We start from the raw sequence: 22388 nt of genomic DNA, 5'->3' as shown, positions 1-22388 counted from the left end.
GATATGAAGTTATGACAGAATCATAAGAAACCTCTTTCTGGAAAAAATAGGTGAGATCCAGAAAATGGAGGGAGGGGGGAAGAAACCCTCAGAAAATATTTACCAAGAAGCAATACCAGTCTAAAGAGTTTAAGCGGAAACACAGTATCCTAGGGTCTCCAGTCCAAGCCAGCCAAACGATCTTGCCACGCCTCCCACCAAGACTTCATCAAAATGGAACACGCTATGGAAACCATGATGTTCATGTTTCATAAATTTGCTGGTGATAAAGGCTACTTAGCAAAGGAGGACCTGAGAATACTCATGGAAAAGGAGTTCCCTGGACTTTTGGAAAATCAAAAAGAATCTCTGACCGTAGACAAAATAATGAAGGACCTGGGCGAGTGCCAAGACAGCAGAGTGGGCTTCCAGAACTTCTCTAAGCTAACTATCAAGCTCACCATAGCATGCAATGACATTTGTAATACACATGAAGCAGAAGGAAAGGAAGTAGGCAGCACTGAGCAGTTACTTCCACCCTGATAACAGTTCTCCCAATGAGTCGCTTAAGAAATAAGTGCCCCACAGATTCCCCCTGTATGAAATTTCATGAGCAGATTGGGACCCTTAACAAATATACAAATACCCTACCTAGTCTGGCTCAGATAGAGCACTGGCATTCAGACTGAAGGGCCATGGGATGATTCTGGTCAAGGGCACATACCTCAGTTGAAGGCTCTATCCCCAGTCCCGGTTGGGGCATAGGCAGGGCAGAGCCAATCTATGTGTTTCTCTCACATTGATGTTTCTATCTACCTCTCCCCCTCCCTTCCACTCTCTCTAAAAATCAATGGAAAAATATCCTCAGGTGAGGATTAACGATATGTGTGTTGTGTGTGTGTGTGTGTGTGTGTGTGTAAAATCCCAGCCCATTCAACAGGAGAAAGAATGCCACATGGTCTCACTCATTTATGGATAATTAAGACCATTATAAACTGATGAACAAAAATAGATACAGAGGTAGAGGAACATCAAACAGACTGTCAAACTATAGCAGGAAGTCCAGGGAGGGTAAGAGATCAACCGAAGGACTTGTATGCATGCATATTAGCATAACCAATAGACACAAGACACTGGGGGGTAGGGGAGGCCAGGGGAAGGTCAAGGGGAGAAGAAAAAAGGAGACATATGTAATACTCTTTGTAATACTTTAAGCAAAAAAATTAATAAATAAATAAAATAAAGCCAGATAAGCTTTTGATTTTTATATTGCTTGTATCCCCTTGCCCTCAAACAAGTTTCTTTCTTAGTAAAAAAACAAATAATCAGTATCCTATCAGTGTCTCAGAGAAATAGTTAATGTTCCACCTAACCGGTTTGGCTCAGTGGATAGAGCGTCAGCCTGCGGACTCAAGGGTCCAGGGTTCGATTCCGGTCAAGGGCATGTACCTTGGTTGCGGGCACATACCCAGTAGGGAGTGTGCAGGAGGCACCTGATCGATGTTTCTCTCTCATCAATGTTTCTAACTCTCTATCCCTCTCCCTTCCTCTCTGTAAAAATCAATAAAATATATATTTTTTAAAATAGTTAATGTTCAAAATATTTGTTCTAAGAACAACTTGTGCCTCTGGGAGTCACCATAAAACTAGAAACAACCTTTAGGGTATATAATAACTTAAAACATTAATTAAGGAGAGAGATAAGTGAAGAAAATAGATAACAGGCCTAAAAAACAGTGCCCCGGTAAATTATAAATTAAATGATAAAACAGAGGTATAGTATTTATAAATGGCTGAATCACCAATCCACATTCAATAGGCAATGCTTTGTTATTGCTTTAAGTTTTTAAAAAAGATATTTGTTGATACATTAATAATCAGTATTAACCTACTGAATATAACTTTGGAGTGATCATATTATACCTGACAGGAACTATACCAGTAAAAGTACAATTATGATCTGGGAGAAGTGAAATTTTCAACTTGATTCTATCTGGACAGTAGCTATAATACACAAAGAATTTATACTGTGCTTACTGTGATGGGAGCAGCAAAATAAATAATTCATTATTCAAATAGAAGAGTGGTTAACATTTTCCCATGAATCTATTCTAAGCCAACATGAAACTTAGTGGGCATGTGAAATTATTTATGCTGATAATATTTGTTTTGGCTTGACTTCTCCATGAGTAAGACAGGGTTTTTACATTTTATATTATTTATTTCCTGTATGTTATCTATAATAATGGATATGATAAATGACCTTGTAACATGAGACAAGGTTTCCTATAAAAAACAGGAGTCTTCATTTTGAAATCTGTGGGTATGACAATGTCAGTGGGATTTGTTACAAATAACTCAACTCAAAAAAATTAGAGACTGAAACAGTAAAATAAACACACGGTGCATCTCGAGCACAGATATGGACTTAAAAAGAGTGATGACACCTCTCAGGCTAGTAAGACACTTATCCGTTTGACTATACTAATAGTTTAAGAAAGAGAATGTCCTCACAAATGAGGTTTACTGATGTGAACACACATAAAGAGTGTGGGGAGTGAGAGACAACATAATCAGTCTAGTAAGAGAAGCAGCTCTGGCAATCAATCAATCAATTAATCCATCTTCCTTCTCTCTTGTGAGAACAGTTAGCATGCAGATTTGGACATGGTTGACACTCTTAATATACCTGACCAATCTCTTATTTTTTAAAGGTTAACTGTTAATGAAATAGAGTTTGAGATTAATCTAAATAAAAGTAGGGTCTCTAAATGTTTCTTTCTATTACCTATGAAACTAAGCAATTTTGGGTAAGATTAGCTCTGATAATAATATGTAGACGGTATCTGTTTCCAACTGTGGTGATAGGAAGATTCTATAACCAAAGGTAATAAAAGATGCAATCACCCTAACATGATATGGTCTTGATATGAGTCATTTATCCATTGAAAAACTGGCATTTTCAGAGACTAAAGTAAGAATGTGTCAGGCTCATGCTCATATTGCCATATATACTGAGAAGACATTCATTATTGAGAATAATCTAGTGACTAAAGAAATCAAAATGCATGAGTATATTTCACTGGACTCTTCTCACTACAGATCTAAAAAATGATTAAAATACTGATTTAAAAACTTACTGAAGTGATCAGGTGATCCCAGGGTTGAAAACACACAAGTCAAGAACTGAAGTCGGACTTGAACTTCAGCACTGTGGCTATACCTACATATAAAAAGTCATTAAAATAATTAACCCTATTTCTTAATTACTTTTAAAGATTTAATGACCCTAATCTTAAATTATACAAAGAAGTAAAATTCATTTTCATAATTACTAAATATTTTTATTACATAACTTTGGTTACACAAAAGGTCATACAGTCAAATGTTATGTTTGAGATTTATGTTATTTAATAAATTATAAAAATCTCTAAACTATTAGAAAATGTACTTTCAAATTAGATGATCAGAAAGTACATAAGAACCCAACAGTGGAACAAATACACTTTGAAATTATGCAACATGCACATAAATTACAAGTTAAAAAAAAACTATTCTAGAAATTGCATGTTTCATTATCACTGTCCTTCCAATGATACAACCTTATTCCTTAAACAAGAAATGCTAGTAAAATATCAATTCCATAAATCAAGTTCTTGAGGAATTCGGCTGATACACAACTGACACTTTTGAATGTTATTTCAAATCTAAATAACTATAATTCATGTGTAAAAAATTCAATTGTTAATTTAAGAATTGCTTTGGAAGCTTATTAAGTAGGTAATTTTGCATGATTTTCTGGGAATTCAGTTTGTAGGCATTTGAAAAGAAATAGCATTTTAAAAATGCTGGATGAGCCCTAACCAGTTTGGCTCAGTGGATGGAGCATTGGCCTGCGGACTGAGGGGTCCCGGGTTCGAGTCAGGTCAAGGGCATGTGCCTTGGTTGCGGGCACATCCCCAGTGGGAGGTGTGCAGGAGGCAATTGATAGATGTTTCTCTCTCATCGATGTTTCTAACTCTCTATCCCTCTCCCTTCCTCTCTGTAAAAAAATCAATTAAATATATTTTTTAAAAATGCTGGATGAGGAAACGTAAGAGGTGGTCTGAAGAGCTATAGACAGAGGGCCAGATTATAGCCAGCCTGAATGTCAGATAGAAGAGGTTGGTATTGAAATGGGTGGAAGTCACTGAATGATATTGGGGGGAGAAAAAGTTAATGATCAGGTTTTTATTTTAGGATTCCTTTAGCAACCCTGTGAACTGCACACTGAACAAAGTGATATCACAAAATTCTAGTACTACAAGCACCTGAGCACTCAACCAATGAAACTGAGCACTCAATCAATAAAACAAAGTCAATGAGTTCTTATCTCTATGTTACAAAACAAAAGTCTGATTGTAGATGAATTGCCCAAATTACTTTGCCAACAAAAGGCAGCAACCAGCCTGAGCCCTGATCCACAATCCAGTTTACAGAGTCAGAGCCTCTTAAATCAATTTCCAATAATCTTTAAGTACAGATTTTTTTCAAGTTTCCCCAAATTAGTTTCAAAAATTTCATTAAATTCATTGTTACATTTTAAAGTTAAAGTTTTTCTACAGATTGAGTTTGCTGGATATAGCTTTACTAAATTGTCTCATTAATACTGGCCAAAAAAAAAAGAGACAGAGAGAAGAGGGGGAACTCTGCTTCATTATTGTTGCAGTGCCCTTTGTAAAGATGAAAGTACATGTGGCAAAGTGGCTGGAGTGGGGGAGGTTGGAATATAATAAACCACTCACAGACTAAAATGCTATCTAAATAGAATTCAAGGACAGCTATTAATAGTTTCTCACCCTTTTCTAATAGGACACATTTTGTAGCAGAGGCCTTGAAGTACTCTGAGACTAAGTCTGAAGGACCTTGATCACAGACATAAAAGGTGAAGAAAGTCCTGTTCTTTACAAATTGCTTGAATACTTTATTTCTTGAATACTTTCTTCCCTATACTCGCAAATCAGAGTAAGAGACCCATAACCCTAGGAAGCATGGATCCAGTCCGTCACCCATTCTTCAGTTTCCACAAAACCATTGACTCTATCTACACTTCTGTAACCCAATAAACAAGTAGAAAATAATGTGCTAGGAACTCAGTATGCTTTACCAAAGAGGAGCAAATATAAAACTGTTTTATAGCCTGAAGGAACAAAGGAGTTATACTGAAATAGTACAGACGACGTCTCTCTGCTCTAAGGTTTTATTCTCTAAAAATGCCAGGCAACAAAGCTGATTGGATGATTGGAAAGATGCTCTGGTGTACCTATGGAAATATGAAACTCATCTCCAAAGAGCACTATTCCTCTATTTTTTTTATCACAGAATCAATGCTTGTATGAGGCTCCACCTCTGGTTCTACTAACAAAGTGACAAGCCTGTAGACAATGCTGTAAACAACCAAGTTTCAGACCTGTATTTATTTTTTGTCACTTAATGTTGGGACTTTCACTTTTTTAGGGTAATTCATCTGTTTTCCACTCCCCTGTCTTAAGCACCCCATCCCTTCTCTTTAAGCCCACAGGCTGTGGTTGTGGTAGGAGCCCTTTTGTAACTTAAGGTTTATTTCTCTTCTGATAGGTAACTTGAATTCTCTCTCCTGAAAATGCTGAGGATGTGGGTCACATGTGATTTAATTTCTGCTCCTTTTTTTATCTTATAGATTTTATAGAGGATGTATGGAGTTGCTCACATTCAGGCCATAATTATCCTTGACCTCTGCTTCAAGAAGAAAAATTAAAGGAGAAAACAGACTATGAAGAACACTTAGAATTTTTTTTTAAATATATTTTATTGGTTTTTTACAGAGAAGAAGGGAGAGGGATAGAGAGTTAGAAACATCGATGAGAGAAACATCGATGAGAGAAACATCGATCAGCTGCCTCCTGCACACTCCCTACTGGGGATATGCCCGCAACCAAGGTACATGCCCTTGACCGGAATCGAACCTGGGACCCTTGAGTCCGCAGGCCGACGCTCTACCCACTGAGCCAAACCGGTTAGGGCAACACTTAGAATTTTAATAGGCTTTAATGAGACTGCATCTTGCGTAGTGGTAACTTTATAAGCAAAACTATGGAATAGAGTAAATTTAGGGAAATATCTAAAAATAATTTGATAGGCTTGTAGAATAGGATACCTTAAGAAATCATTGAACAATAAAATAGGAAATGCTGGCTGAGTTTAGATTTTAGAGGGCCCAGAAAGTAGGCTGTAAAAAACTGGTATTTATTTTTTATGCAGGGGAATATCTACATGGGCTAAGGCACAAGTTTCTTGTTTGCTTTAGCAAGGTAATCACAATTTATAGATACTCTACTATGTGCCAGATATTACTTACTAAATTATTTTATTTACTCCTTACAAAAATTCATAAGGTAAGTAAATGAAATTTATTAGAGAAGTAAACAACTGAAATAAGGCCAAAGCAAGAGATTTGTAATCTAAATACATGTCTGTATGATTTTTAAAACTCATGTGCTTTCCAACAATATCATACTGACTTCCTAATTTAATAAAGATAAGAAATTAACAATCACAGGGGCAGATTTAGGCAAGAAGACTGATCCAGAGGTTGGTTAAAAGAACTGGAACAGTGTTTGTGGTAATGTCAACTTGTGAAAAGACATGAAATATATTTTAGCATTAAGGTAACTAGAGATTGATGACAGTACAAGGGAACACTCAAGAACAGGAATTATAGAAAACAGACTGTTTCCTTGTTCATAAAATATGTGTTTATAAAATGAATTATAGAAACCCTGGCTACACTATTTTATTTTTCTGGCTCCACTATTTATAAAATGTGTGACCTTGGGCAAGTTATTTACCTCAGAGCTTAAATGTTTTCATTTTTAAAATGCAACTACCTACCTCAAAAGGGTTGTTGTATATCTTGAAGTTAATACTTATTACTTATATAACATGTAGCACACAATATCAATGAACACTAGCTATTTTTATCAACATCATCATCATTATTCATGTTTGGAAATAAAAGAATCCCCAAAAAATCCATATGTGGAAAAAAATAAGTAAATTTATTTTTGAAGGTGAATAAGTATGTATGCTTTAAAGGTCTGTGACTTTTCTGAACACTTTTCCAGTCAACTCAGCTTCCATCTATGTGGAAGTTTTCTGTGTGTATATCTTCTCAGTAAATACTGTGCTATTTCTCATATTTACTAATATGCTGATATTAACAACGAGTTGGTTTCTCAATTAGACCATCAGTCCCCATCAATTAACTCACAAGCAGTAACCTTATGAATTTAAATGTTTACTTCTGGGCAGGCATTTCCCTGTAAGCAGTTTTAAATACAGCTATATCACTGACCAATTTCTACCAATTCTTATCCAGAGTCAGTTCAACATATCCAGAGAACATTTTTAATAATGAAATATTAACCAGTTATGCCAACAGTTTTTAAACTTTCCACACATGTCCTAAACTTTTTAAACTAGTATCCAATTAAAGTAATAAAGGGAAATGTTTTAAATTAATTATATGTTAAATATATATTTTTGAAAGTAAATATTTAAAAATTTTCGAATCAATGCCCCTAATACATTAAGACATGGATACTGATGATTTCTGGGGAAAATTTACTTTTAGTTCCTGAAAACAACTTCGAACAGAAGTCAATAGTGAAGGTTAACCATGCCCAAGTTATAAAAGATTCAGAATTATAAAAATAACTTTATGAAATACAACTTTAAAAAATCCTTTCTTTCTCTTAAATTTTTCACATTTTTATTTTTATTTACTATATAAAAGAAGTAGAAATACTGGAAAATTATCTTTCAGGGGACAATCAAGAGTTAAACATAACTAAAGGGATACTTACAGTGCATGTTTTTGCCTTCCTTCTCTTACTGACTGAATATAGTATACCAAATTATCAAAGAAAAGCTTCATCATATTCAGTTCTTTTTCTGCCCACCTGGACCAATTGAAAGAAAAAATAATTTTAAAGCCATAAGGTAAGATAGTAAATCTATTATAGAATGGGGAGAAAAAAAAAATATATATATATATATATTAAAATCTTCAAATACGAAATCTTTTCATTGCCAAAACTTACACCTTAATTTTTATTAAAGTATCAATGTTGTTTTATTTTATTTTATTGCTTAAAGTATTACAAATAGTAGTATATGTCTTTTTTCTCCCACTGACATCCCCCGCCCTGCACTTGCCCTCCCCCCTCCCCCCTCCCCCCTCCCCCCTCCAGTGTCTTGCATCCATTGGTTATGCTTATATGCATGCATACAAGTCCTCGGTTGATCTCTTACCCGCCCCCAACCCTCCCCTGCCTTCCCGTTATAGTTTGACAGTCTGTTCGATGCTTCTTTGCCTCTGTATCTATTTTTGTTCATCAGTTTATAATGTCTTTAAATATCAAAATACTCAATCCTTGTGAAGTGGGAAAATGTCTGGTACAGTGCTAATTATAAATGGTTATCATGAATATTAAAAATGTCTGACACAGTTCATTTAAGAATAGACTGCATGCATTGGTCATTATTTAGCAGAATTTAATAGAGGGCCTGACATATAAAACACATACAACATAAAATTACTAAACCAGAAAATTTTACTATCAATATGAAATCTGCTTATTTTTTAACTATTTTTAAAAATCAAATAAATATTCAGGTATTAAACTCCAAAGTAGGGGGAAAAAGAAATATTGATAAATATAATTAAAGATCCCAGGATCTTTAACTTTCATAACTAACAATCCATCTTACACAATATTTACTAACAATACACCTGCTAAAATGTATAGATATAAAAGGATTAAAACTCCCAAACTTCTAATGTAGTTTAAATCATTTTTGCTATATAGTTCTCTTTTCAAAATAAGTTACTCTCACTTTGCCAATCATTTAATGAAGATCAAGTGGTAGAAAGAAAACCTAAAACTTAAGGCTTAAAACCAGTTCTAACAGACTTGCTCCACAGCTTTGGGCAAGTAACCTGACCTCTTGAAGTCTGTTTGCTGGTTACCTGAACATTTACTAAGAGAATCAGGGACAACTTCCAATTTTAATATATGGCCCTAAGAGTTTAACAGATAATATTCACCAATGTTGAGGGCTGCTGCACATAACAGATTCACAATAAATAGTTTTTGTTATTACTGATACTAAATAATCATAAGGGTTCTGATAAGATTTAGGATACCAGTCTCATGTTAGAGACCCAGTGATCTGTCATTAACTGAGCTTATTTACATTTAATTTAAAGAATAAGCTCGAAGAGTTTCAACTCAATATATTTAAGTTCAGGTACTAGATAAGTAACTATATATTCAGAGTTTGCCTCTTCTACAAGAATGTTACCCTTTCTTCCTCCTTAATAATAACCTTCTCAAATAGCCACAATATGTCAACAATTTGCCCAAGTGAATCCCTTTCATACTTTAGAAATTTTGTGATTCAGCCTTTTAAACACTATGGGAAGTGTCAATGAAGTAAGACTCATGCTATTCTTGTATTTTAAGGATGCTAAAAGTTTCCCTCTGTTTAGCAGCTCAAGGACCTTCCTTGCATTCATAATCTAGAATTATCACTAGAGTCATATTGCAATATTAACCAAAGACTTTCTAAGATGCTTTTAAAAAAATAGAGGTTCATGTTAAATAGATCTCCTTTAAAAGAGCAATAAATAAACAAGAGCTATAACTCAGGAGAACTATAATGAAGACTTTCTAAGATGCTTTTAGAAAAATAGAGGTTCATGTTAAATAGATCTCCTTTAAAAGAGCAATAAATAAGCAAGAGCTATAACTCAGAAGAACTATAATGTAGACTTCCAAGAATTTTTAAAATGGTATTCATTTTGAAAGCAAGCAAAGTGCAAGTGCTCTTACCATCTAATCTTAGGTTTGAGAAGCTAACTAGGTAAAAAGCCATCCTACTTGACTTCAAAAATGAATCCTTCAACAAATCTAATTTTTCCTAAAGTTTAAATGTCTCTGAAATCTCTCCAAAAGTCTATTCTGAATAAGCACCATATTCTTATAGATTAATGAAGTGCTTGTGATAGCTAACTTTCTCTAGAATGTTACAAAAACTAGATCAATTTCACAAAGAATTTTTTGAAAGACTTCTTTAACATTGATTAATAGGATGGGGTCAAGATTACCCCAACATGATATAATGTCTAGAACCAATTCCTAAGCACAGGAAAAATAAAAGACATCCTAGAGTGTTCATTTTAGTGGGGATCTTCTTCAGGATTCTTTGGTATGGCCAGGCATACTAAAATTACAGCACTAATTGCTACAACATTTTTCTCTAACTATAAAGAATACAAAAGTCAGATTTTCCTACTGATGGGAATATAATTTCCATGGAGTTAAGTGGAAGAGATAGCACTCTTAAAAATCGAAGAAAACATTTGAACCACATGAAAGTCAAATTTTTCTGGTACAGAATAAAAATCAGTAAGTTATTAAAAACCTTGTTTGATAACTATGATTTGAAAAAAAGATCTTTAAAATGAAAAAAAAATTTTTTTATTTACTTACATTGTAATCCAATGTGTATCATAACTACTCCCAAACTGCTGAAAAGTACCAAACAGTTTTGGAAGAAGCCGAAGTGAAATTACAACTGACCTGAAACAGCAAAAACAGATATTTATAGAATAAACTAATTTTAACTACTATCAGTAATTCTAGCTTTTTACAGAAATTCAACTATTTTTAAGATCTTAAATGCAAAAGAATTCAATAAATTTACATATATATTTCTTACACAAACATTAAAATTTTTTCTAATGAAGTACAAATTTATACAATGGGGCAAGAAATCAAGTTTTAAAATTCCAATCCAAGACTTTCAAAGTAAAATACACTATAAGTATCTGAGTATAAAAGCAAGTGAAAAGCATTTAAAGGTAATTTGGTTGTTTCTTTTTCTCCCCATGAAAGTACATATTCTTTAACAAGTCATGGGGGCTCTAAGAATTTAATTAAGGAAAATAGAAAGCAGAAACCAGAGTAGGGCTTCTCAAAGTTTAATGTGCACTTCATTCACCTGAGGGAATTTTGTTAAAAAACAAATTCTGATTCAGTAGGTCTAAGGTAGGTTCAGAAATTTTGCATTTATAACAAGATCACCAGTGACAAACTGTTGGGTTTATGGACCACATTCCGAGAAACAATAATCAAGAGATGACATTTATTAAAAACTATACAAATGATCACTTTCTCCCTAATTTTCAGCCAAGTTGAGATTCACTGCATTAGGAGCCATGTTAACAATGAAAGCACACCATATACCTCAAGTATGAAGGAGCAAAAGATTAATAGGAAAGCTCACACAAGTACATCTGAGTATGCCTATCTTCGTATAAAGGAGATACTGGCATACAAATCCCAGTAGTCTTAGTACGTAAGAGCTGCATAATCTTTACTCCCTGGAATGGAGATAAGAAACGCCCTAACCTTTGTAATAGAGATTGATAGGATTGAATCAACTGGTATAAATACAGTTGTAACAAGACAGAAAGAGACAGAACTTAGAATACATAACTTAGATGACAGAACTCAGAACACAGAACCTACTCAGAACTTAGGGACAGAACTTAGAACATAGAACTTAGATGACAGAATTCAGAAGACAGAACCTACACGGAGCCTGGAGACAGAAGAACTTCGCTGGAGAGAACATGGCAATAGATCCTGGACTGAACCTGACTATAGAACATGGCAAGAGAACCTGACTAGAATCTGGTGACTGAACCTGGCTGGAGATCCTAAGCAGAACCTCTCTGGAGATCCAGACCAGAACTTGGCTGGAGATCCTGGCTGGCGATCCTGGCTAGGCTGCTGATCAACTGAACACTGTCTCCGTGTCATTCCTTCTTCGCCGACTCCGTCTACGCCTTTGGGGACCCCTGAACCCACTGGGGCTGGACCCCGGCACGTAAGGAGATCGGCTGCATGAGCCTTCAAAGAAGGACAAACTCTAATGAGATACTGAATTTTTTTTTTTTTTTAAGCTCGGGAGCCAATATAGCTTCTTGAAAAAAATTTTTTCAAAAGTTGGCACCCTAACCACAAGTCTGGTGTACAAGTTAGTCCTCCAAAATGCCTACTCTTTGAGAAGGGTACCAGGGATAGCAGAGTAACAGGTGTGAGTGGGAAACAGTGGTGGAATACTGAGTAGAAGAAATTAGAAAAAATTATCTATGCATGAAATCCAAAGTACTTAAATTGGACTACAAAGCCCTGTGTTATAAGTCCTTACTCCAATTAGTCTATTTCCTTCAGATCTTTCTCTTTGCTATCCCTTCAACACACATAAGCACATTACTGGTAGGGGCCTTCACTTTTGCCTGTACTTGGAAATGCTCTTTACCTAAATATCTATCTACAGGACTACTCCTTCTCTTACTTTATTCATGTTTCCTCAACAGTCATCAGAAAAGATGACCAGGATAATTCTCTATTAAATAACACCCTTGAATTGAATCTCTTTATTCCTCTTGATTTCTTCCCATTTTTCTTCATCATCTAAAAAATATTGCTTTATTTTAATGTGTCCATCATTAATATATGCTCAATGAGAGCAAAGACTATCTTATTAAAATTCTCTGCATATGGTGCACACTGAACATATACTTACTAGGTGTATCGGTTAACAATGCGGATTTTGTAATCAGAGAAAACATGGTAATTTCAAAAGAAACATCAAAAGTGCTTTATTCAAAGTAATGTCCATGCTAGCTACACATTTCCTCCTTCTTTCAGGTAATTTGTGGATACCATCCCAATAAAACTTTTGTTTTGAGGCAAACCACTCAGAGACCCAATTTTCCACTTCTTTGTACGTTTTGTGGTGATGCTCAGAAACTACGTGTGCCATCGATCAGAACAAGTGGTAATCTGAAGGAGGAAGGTCTGGTGAATACAGCTCGTGGGTTAATACTTCCAAGGCAAGATCTTTTAACATGTCTTTAACTGGTTTTGAAGTGTGTGCTGGTGTGTCATCATGAAGCAAACTTACTTTGCCTTGTCTTCTGGCACATTCTGGTCATTTCACGATCAAAGCATGGTTCAAATTCATTATTTGTTGTCAGCAGCAATCAGCATTAACAGTTTCACCTGGTTTTAGAAGCTCTTAATACACCACACCTTCCTGATCTCACCAAATGCAGAGCATTGTCTTCTTTCCGAAGCGATTTGGTTTGCACTCGATGTTGACCTGGATCAACCCATGATCTTGTGCATTTGGGATTCTCAAAATAAATCCAGTTTTCATCACCAGTCATAATTTCATGCAAAAAAGACTTTCTTTCGTGCCTTTGAAGCAACATTTGACTGATGACTTTTCGGTTTTCCATTTGTCTTTCGTTCAATTGGTGTGGCACCCATTTTCCTACCTTTAAGATGTTTCCCATTAATTGTAATCAGATCGGAAATTGTTTGCTGAGCAACGTTTAATCTTTCTGTAAGTTGTTTTTGAGTATGACACGCCTCTTCATCCAATAATGCTTGTAATTGTTGGTTTTTAAACTTTTTTGATTGACCTGGACGTGCTTTGTCTTTGACATCGAAATCATCACTTTTAAAGCGTTTAAACCAGCGTTCACAAGTATCTTGAGATGCAGCATGTTCACCATAAGCTTCCCAAAGTATTTAGCAGCACTTTTCTTCAAAATAATGAATTAAAACTTCTTGCAAATGCTTTTTTTGGCACGAAATTCGACATTTTTAAGCATAAAAATATTTATGATGTTAACACCTTCAGAAAATTTAACATATGAAGTTTTGAAGCTTGTTGTCAATACAACAAAATAGCATAATATCAAATCGCATATATATCAAGATATGTGTAACTCCATCTATTGGAAAAAATCCGCATTATTAGCCAGTACACCTAGTAAATAATGAACCAGCAAAGAACGTAAAAGCAAGATTCTCAAGGAAGGAGATGAGCAACTTTTTATTTATGTATTTAAATCCTCACCCAAGGATATGTTTTTCTTGATTTAGAGAGAGAGAGGGAGAGAGGGAGAGCGAGAGAGATAGGTTACATGCCCAAACAGGGGATCCAACCCACAACCTAGGTATGTGCTCTAACAAGAATTGAACCCACAACCTCTTTGGTGTATGGGACAACACTCTAACCATCTGAGCCCCACCCAATCAGGGTGATGACCAACTTTTTAAATGCTATATAACTGTCATGAAGAACTTGGGCAAAAAAAAAAAATACTACTGGATAACAAAACAAAACAGAACGTTAGAATGTTAGAGGATCAAACCTACATTGGTAAAGATTAAGGAGTACATAGTGAAGTAACGAGGACAGTTAGTGCCTGGGATATCCGCACTATAAAGTACAATATAAATATTCTTCGAATATTTAAAAACATTAACATTCTAAAGTATATTTTTAAAATATGACTGTTGCCGAAACCGGTTTGGCTCAGTGGATAGAGCGTCGGTCTGTGGACTGAAAGGTCCCAGGTTCGATTCAGGTCAAGGGCATGTACCTGGGTTGCAGGCACATCCCCAGTGGGAGATGTGCAGGAGGCAGCTGATCGGTGTTTCTGACTTTCTATCTCTCTCCCTTCTTCTCTGTAAAAAAACAATAAAGTATATTTTTTTAAAAAAATTTTTTTGTCAGATAGGCAAAAGTATACTCTTTAGCTGTGCCACAGAATTTTAGTAACTAGTTTATGTGTGCCATGAGATGAAAAAGGATAAAATCACTGGCTCAGGTCTAGTGTTTTATATGTTAACCAGAGGCCCAGTGCACGAAAATTCGTGTAAGAATAGGCCTTTCTTCCCATGGCTGCTGGCACCAACTTCCCTCTGGCACCCAGGACCCGAGTTTCCCTCCTCTGGCCGCCGGCAGGCACCTGGGAACTGGGCTTTGCTCCGTTCTCAGCTTCATCCGAAAGGGCATTCGGTCTATTTAGCATATTACTCTTTTATTATTATAGATTCTTAGGAAAAACCACAAATGTTTCTGAAATTTGACAAAGGATTTTAGATAAAGAATCTGAAATTCCTCTTCATTCTCCATGGCCTGTTTTTCCAAACACTATGCAACTTGCAGAAAAATATTAAAAATTTTAATATTTAAAAAATACTTTAAAAAATATGTATAGACCTACATATTTTTTTCATTTTAATCAACTACCTAAAAATGGAATTGTAGTCTCATGGGGTTTTAAGAAACTGACAGTTTTTGACAGTCCTATTTTATTTTTTACTTTTAAATATATTTTATTGATTTTTTACAGAGAGGAAGAGAGAGGGATAGAGAGTTAGAAACATCGATGAGAGAGAAACACCGATCAGCTGCCTCCTGCACACCTCCTACTGGGGATGTGCCTGCAACCAAGGTATATGCCCTTGGCCGGAATCGAACCTGGGAACTTTCAGTCCGCAGGCTGACACTCTATCCATTGAGCCAAACCGGTTAGGACTTAACAGTCATATATTTTTTTTTTTAAGAAATTTTTTTAAAAAAATATACTTTATTGTTTTTTTACAGAGAAGAAGGGAGAGAGATATAAAGTCAGAAACACCGATCAGCTGCCTCCTGCACATCTCCCACTGGGGATGTGCCTGCAACCCAGGCATGTGCCCTTGACCAGAACTGAATCCAGGACCCTTGAGTCCGCAGTCCGATGCTCTATCCACTGAACAAAACTGGCCAGGGCTTGATTACTTAATAAGAAATGACTAAATCCAAATTCAAAGTGACCCCAAAATACTGCATTTTATTTAAACTGATGAATTTAAAAGTAAAAAATGATATAAAGTACCTTTAGCTTTTTCTTATCCGTGAAGCTCTTTATCTGACCTTCTATTCTGAATGATAGCTTTGCTGGATAAAGTAATCTTGGTTGCAGGTTCTTGCTATTCATCACTTTGAATATTTCTTGCCACTCTCTTCTGGCCTGCATGGTTTCTGTTGAGAAATCAGCTGACAGTCGTATGGGTACTCCCTTGTAGGTAACTGACTGTCTTTCTCTTGCTGCTTTTAAGATTCTCTCTTTGTCTTTTGCTCTTGGCATTTTAATTATGATGTGTCTTGGTGTGGTCCTCTTTGGATTCCTTTTGTTTGGGGTTCTCTGCGCTTCCTGGACTTGTAAGTCCATTTCTTTCACCAGGTAGGGGAAGTTTTCTGTCATTATCTCTTCAAAAATGTTTTCAATATCTTGCCCTCTCTCTCCTTCTGGTACCCCTATAATTCTGATGTTGGTACGCTTGAAGTTGTCCCAGACGTTCCTTACACTATCTTCATATTTTTGGAATTTCTTTTCTTTTTTCTTTTTCGGTTGGGTATTTTTTGTTTCTTTGTATTTCAAATCTTTGACTTGATTCTTGGGATCCTCTTGTCTGCTGTTGGATCTCTGTAAATTATTCTTTATTTCAGTCAGTGTATGCTTAATTTCTAGTTGGTCCTTTTTCATGTCCTCCATGGTCTCACTATACTTATTGAGGGATTCATTAAATTTATCAGCCGTTTCCATAAAATTCTTGAAAAACCTTATAAACGTGGCCTTGAACTCTATATCCAGTCGTTTGCTTTCCTCCATTTCTTCCATTTGTGACCTGTTTCTTTGTCTCCGCATTTTGGCTGCTTCCCTGTGTTGATAGAGTGGCCCTGCGCGCCATGTGTCCTGTAGGGCCCAGTGGCTCAGCCTCCCCCGTTACCTGAGGTGGACACTCCTGGTGCACTCTTGGTGCCTTGGTTATTGTAGGATCACTGGGAGGAATTGACCTCCAGGCCAATTGGCTGTGAGAATCAGCTGTGTCTGAAGTGGGAGAACTTCTGTGCTGAAGACACCCTTCTGGGGCAAGACTTGCTTCAGTGGGGCTTTGGTGCTCACTGAGTCTGCTCCCTGAGTGTGTCCCTTATGGATCTGAGGAGTTGCAATCTGGATGGTCCCCCTCTGACCACTGGGTGCAGTGGCTCCTGGATCTAAGGAGGTGCTAATTCAGCCTCTGCCTGAGGCCACACAGCAGGAGCCACGAAGAGGCTCAGCTGTGAAGCAATGCAAGCCGCTGCGGGGCCTTGGGCCTTCTCTTGGAAGTTCCGGGTCTGCCTGGCTCAGCTGCAGTTAGGTACATTCACATGCAAAAGCCTCTGCCGCAGCCTGGGTGGGGCGCAGTCTCAGGGAATCAAAGGGCGGAGTAAGCAGCTATGGCTGATTCTCCGCCCCGCCCTAACGAGTCCCGCATCTCAGTGACCCAAAAATTCCTGCCAGCACCTCTGAGGGAAAGCCGCCCTCAAGTTCGCCCGCTGCCCGACCGTCCAGCTTCTCCCCGTATGAGTCCTGGGTCCCCAGAGACTTCCCGGAACCGGAGTTCAGAGCAGTAGGGAGCTTGCGATTCAAAAAGACAGCCGCGTCCTCAGGTGCCACCCGCTTTCCGTGCGAGCCGCCGTACCTCTGCATTTCACCTCCATAGCCCCTCTGGCTCTCAGTGTGCTTTTCTTTCCTTCTAGTTGTAGAATTTACACTCAGCCAGCCTTCCTGTTGTTCTGGATGATGTCTGCTCTGTCCTTTGCGGTATTTTTCAATTGTTGTGGGAGGCGGCAATTTCCCAGTGTTTATCTATGCCGCCATCTTAGTTTCAATGGCGAACCTTTTGAGCTCGGCCTGTCAGCATTTTGAAAAACCCTAACTTAACTTTGGTGCCGTGTCACACATAGAAATGTTTTGATATTTGCAACCGTAGTAAAACAAAGACTTACATTTTTGATATTTATTTTATATATTTAAATGCCATTTAACAAAGAAAAATCAACCCAAAAAAATGAGTTTGTGTGTCACCTGATACGCGTGTCATAGGTTCGCCATCACTGTCCTATATAATAAAAGGCTAATATGCAAACTGACCGAACAGTGAAACGATTGGTTGCTATGACACACACTGACCAAGGGGCAGACGTTCAACGCAGGAGCTGCACCCTGATGGTCAGTGCACGTCCACAGGGGAGCAGTCTTAGTCAGAAGCTGGGCTAATGGCTTGCGAATGCAGCGGCAGTGGCAGGAGCCTCTCCTGCTTCCTTGGCAGCGTTAAGGATGTCCAACTGCCGGCCCTAAGCCGTTAGTCGGACATCCCCCAAGGGCTCCTGGACTGCAAGAGTGAACAGGCTGGGCTAAGGGACACTCCTGAGTGCACAATTTTCGTGCACTGGGCCTCTAGTGTTAAATATTACAGAGAAAGATTACTCAGGCCTTTTTAAAAAAATGTTTGCAATGGGTCCATATAAACGATAGAATTATAGGAGAGTATGAAAGACTTAAGTTTCTTCTTCAGATCTGTTTCCTGAGAAGTAATGAGTCCAAATTATTGTTCAAAAAAAAAAAACTACATCCATTTTATAAAATTAGTTGGAATATGACCACAGAAAAGCAAAAGCAAACAAAAAATGCTGACAGGTTTATAAACCATGATGAGTAAGGAACTGAATAGAAAATGAAAAGATCAGCATAGAAAAATAAAAAGAAACATAAAGACTCTAAGTACATAAAAACATTAACATCATCAAGAAGTAAACCTCTGATTTTTGTCAAATGTAAGGAAAATGGTAAATGTGTTAAGGTTACACTGCCCCATTGTTTAACATAACTAAGAACTTTCCTATTAGTATGAGCACACTTGTGCAACTTTCTTTCTTACTGTGATGATAAACTGTGTTACTGTGTTTAGAATAGGATTTCTCAACTCTGATGTTATTACTGACATTCTGGACCATATAATTCTCTGTTGTACAGGCTGTCCTCTGCCTGGAAGGATGTGTGTTATAAACGAATCTGCCTGGGGATAAATGTGCACAAGGCACATGTTGAATATTACAGAGAAAGATTATGCAGGCATTTTTAGCAGCAACTCCAGCCTGTACTAGTAATAACACATCTAAACCTACTCATTAGTGTAACAATCCAAAGTATCTCCAGCCCAGACAGTGTAGGTCAGTGGTTGAGTGTTGACCTATGAATCAGGAGGTAACAATTGGATTCCTGCTCAGGGCACATAGCCAGGTTGCAGGATCGATGCCGTGTGGGGCATGCAGGAGGCAGCTGATCAATGATTCTCTCTCATCATTGATATTTCTCTCTCTCCCCCTCCCTGAAACCAATAAAAACGTATTTTTAAAAAAGGAAAAAGAAAAAAAAGCATTTCCAGACATAAATACTGGGGACAAAGTGGAGAGAATCACCCCCATTGAAAAACCAATGGTTTATCAGGAAATCCAGACTAGTGATGATTAAAATATTTTCAAACTTATTTTTTTTCCTCTTGCATGGTAACTTCAGTAAGTACAGCTGATATACTGCATATGTTGCATATATCATTGGCTGGAAAATGCTGCTATGTACTATGTATTGTCACATATGACTAATGTCTTTTATAGTAAGACTAGCATGATATAGCAACCCTCTGAGGAGGAAAGTCTGAGGGCAAAATTAACTTCAACATAATAGTTATGTTTGAAGCCATTAAAAAATTCATTAAGTAAGCCCTAGCCTGTGTGGCTCACTTGGTTGGGCATTATCCCCTATACCAAAAGGTTGCCAGTTTGATTCCTGGTCAGGGCATATGCTCAGGTTTCCGGCTCCATCCCCAGTGGGGAACGTGTAGGATGCAGCAATCATGCTTAGCTCTCACATGCATATTTCTCTCTCTTTCTCTCTAAATATCAATGAAAATATTTATTTTTCAATCATTACATGATTAGTGTGCAGGGAATGCCTCAAAACAAATGTAAAATGTTTCATCTTCAACCAATTTGGGAGTAGACAAATTCAAGCTTAATAAGAGATCCAGATTGACAATTTTCATTTTATACACAGATTTTTCCTTTTGTCCTTTTATGAGAAAAATATGCTAATAGTGGAAAAATGGAAAACAGAAAAGCGTAAAGAAAAAACAACACCTCAATCCTACCAGAAAATAACCATTTACAATCTCATATTGATAACAATTTTTTTAGTAAATTGGCCTATGAATATATGCCCATCCTATATAATAAAAGGCTAATATGCAAATTGACCAAACATCGGAACGACTGGTTGCTATGACATGCACTGACCACCAGGGGGCAGACGCTAACGCAGGAGCTGCCTCCTGGTGGTGAGTGCACCAGAAGCCGGGCTCACGGCTAGTGAGCACAAGGTCGGTGGTGGGAACCTCTCTCGCCTCCGTGGCAGCGTGCTAAGAGCGCGCTAAGGATGTCCAACTTCCGGCTTAGGCCGCTCCCGCCAGTCGGAGGCCTCCTGGACTGCGAGAGGGCACAGGCCGGGCTGAGGGGCCCCCTGGAGTGCACGAAATCCGTGTACCGAACCTCTAGTGTTATTTTTAATCTTTGAAAACAAGACTCTAAAAGACTACATGATATTTTATCTTTCAGTTTTTTCTTTTTATTGAAGTATAACATACATGCAAAAACATATATAAAGCTAAGTAAGAGTTCAAAATATTAGGTGAACATACCTGTGCAACCAGCACTATCAATAAATTACCAGCACACCAGAAGCTTTCACTGTGCCCCTTCCAGACACTAACAACACAAGAGTAACCATTATCCTGACTACTAAATATAATAGTTTTCATGTTTTTAAACATTATAAAATTAAAGATAGATCACCTGACTTCTTTCACTCAACATTATGTGTCTGAGATTCACCCTCACTATTCTGTGCCGTTGTAGTTCATTTATTATTATTGCTATATATATATTACATCACTCAACAGTCCAAAATTTGATTTTCCTTCCTATTCTTTTTTGGCATTTGGACAGTTACACAAAGAATATTTATTTTGAATAGTGCTTTCTGGAATGTCTTTTGGTAACCATCGGGATGAATTTCTTAACACACATACTTTGTAGTGAAATTGCTGGGTCACAGGGTATGCAGATACACATATGAGGAATATAAAATTTATTAAAACTTTATTTTTTTAATTTTAACTGTTTTTATCACACAGTTGGAAAAGAACAAATATTTAGATTGGAAAAACAATATTAAATGATAATTTTAAAAAGATTAAAAACAATGTATAGCATGCTACCAACAAAAGATATAGACACATACCTTCATATGTGGTTTTATTAAGTCATATAAATGGTTCTTTGAGGTTATGAGATTATGGATAGTTTAAATTTTTCTTTGTGTTTTGTTTTTTCACATATTCTACAATTAACATTTTTAAACAGAAAAAAGCCACCATTTCATATATATAATTATAAATGTAGAAGCATTAACATCTAATACAACTATTGACAATAACTTCCTCACATGTATTTTTTAATTTAATCCTCATAACAACCCTACAAAATAGGTTCTAATATTATTCTCATTTTTACATAGGAAATACAAGTGTTGCACCAAAAATCACAAAGTGAAGTTGGTCAAGCAATCTGATTCCAAACCCATCCTCTTAATTTCTGGTTAAGTATAAAACCACTTTAAAAAATGTTTGGTGGTTTCACAAAGTCTTTTAAAAGATAATTATCATTTTTAAATTAACTACTATAATACCTATGTGAATGATGAAATATGATCCAACCATTAACAACATTCCTTTTAAGCAATATATGCTAAATGAGGCTATTGATCCACTAAAAGAAGTTCTATTAGTGATTTCTAAAACCTGCATGAAAAAGCTATTTTCTATTTGATTGTTCAAATTTTAGCTCTTTAAAGACCAAAAGTAGAAAATATTACACATACAGTGTCTTAATGAAGTGTATTAATTCAATTAGGTAAAAAAAAACTTTTTTGACGCACTTAAATATTCAATAAAATTAGACATTTATATCAGTCTTGGAAGAGGTAGGCTGAAAACATTATATTAATATAAATAACATATTAATAACTGAATTTACTATGCCAGAAAATAAACCATCAAAGCAGTATGAGAAAAGAAAAACCTGAAATTATACAATAGAACAGAAGTTAAAAAATATTAATAAAGAGCCCTGGCCAGTTTTGCTCGGTGGTTGGAGCATCAGCCTAAAAGGGTCCAGGTTCAATTCCCGGTGAAGGGCATGTACCTGGGTTCCAGGCCAGATTCAGGCCTGGGTTAGGGCATGTGCGGGAGGCAGCCAATCAATGTGTCTCTCTCACATCGATGTTTCTCTCTCTCCGCCGCCCCTCCATCCCTTCCACCACTCTCTCTAAGAATCAATGGCCCTAGCCAATTTGGCTCAGTGGATAGAGCATCGTCCTGTGGACTGAGGGGTCTCGGGTTCGATTCTGGTCAAGGGCACATGCCTTGGGTTGCAGGCTCAATCCCTAGTAGGGAATGTGCAAGAGGCAGCCGATCAATAATTCTCTCTCATCATTGATATTTCTATCCCTCCTTCCCTCTCCCTTCTTC

General features: G+C 36.8%; 1 protein-coding gene and 1 pseudogene across 10 annotated transcripts in view; one reads left to right on the top strand and one right to left on the bottom strand.

The window, feature by feature from the left end:
* The window catches only part of USP34 (ubiquitin specific peptidase 34), a 245626-nt gene that overhangs the window by 135954 nt on the left and 87284 nt on the right, over window positions 1–22388 (bottom strand). For all 10 annotated transcript variants that reach the window (XR_009447947.1, XR_009447948.1, XM_059659684.1 and 7 more), the window contains 3 exons: window positions 10554–10643; window positions 7863–7958; window positions 3120–3202 (listed from right to left, as the gene is read on the bottom strand). Coding sequence is in view for 8 of the 10 variants with exons in the window: in XM_059659684.1 (XP_059515667.1) it covers window positions 3120–3202; window positions 7863–7958; window positions 10554–10643 (269 nt within the window). In the remaining 2 variants the exon portion in view is untranslated. The remainder of the gene's footprint in view (window positions 1–3119; window positions 3203–7862; window positions 7959–10553; window positions 10644–22388) is intronic.
* LOC132213816 (protein S100-A10-like) lies at window positions 214–493 on the top strand (annotated as a pseudogene).

This window comes from Myotis daubentonii, chromosome 12, assembly GCF_963259705.1.
Source record: "Myotis daubentonii chromosome 12, mMyoDau2.1, whole genome shotgun sequence".
NCBI classification, from domain to species: Eukaryota; Metazoa; Chordata; class Mammalia; order Chiroptera; family Vespertilionidae; genus Myotis; species Myotis daubentonii.
This window is presented reverse-complemented; position numbering and strand designations above follow the sequence as displayed.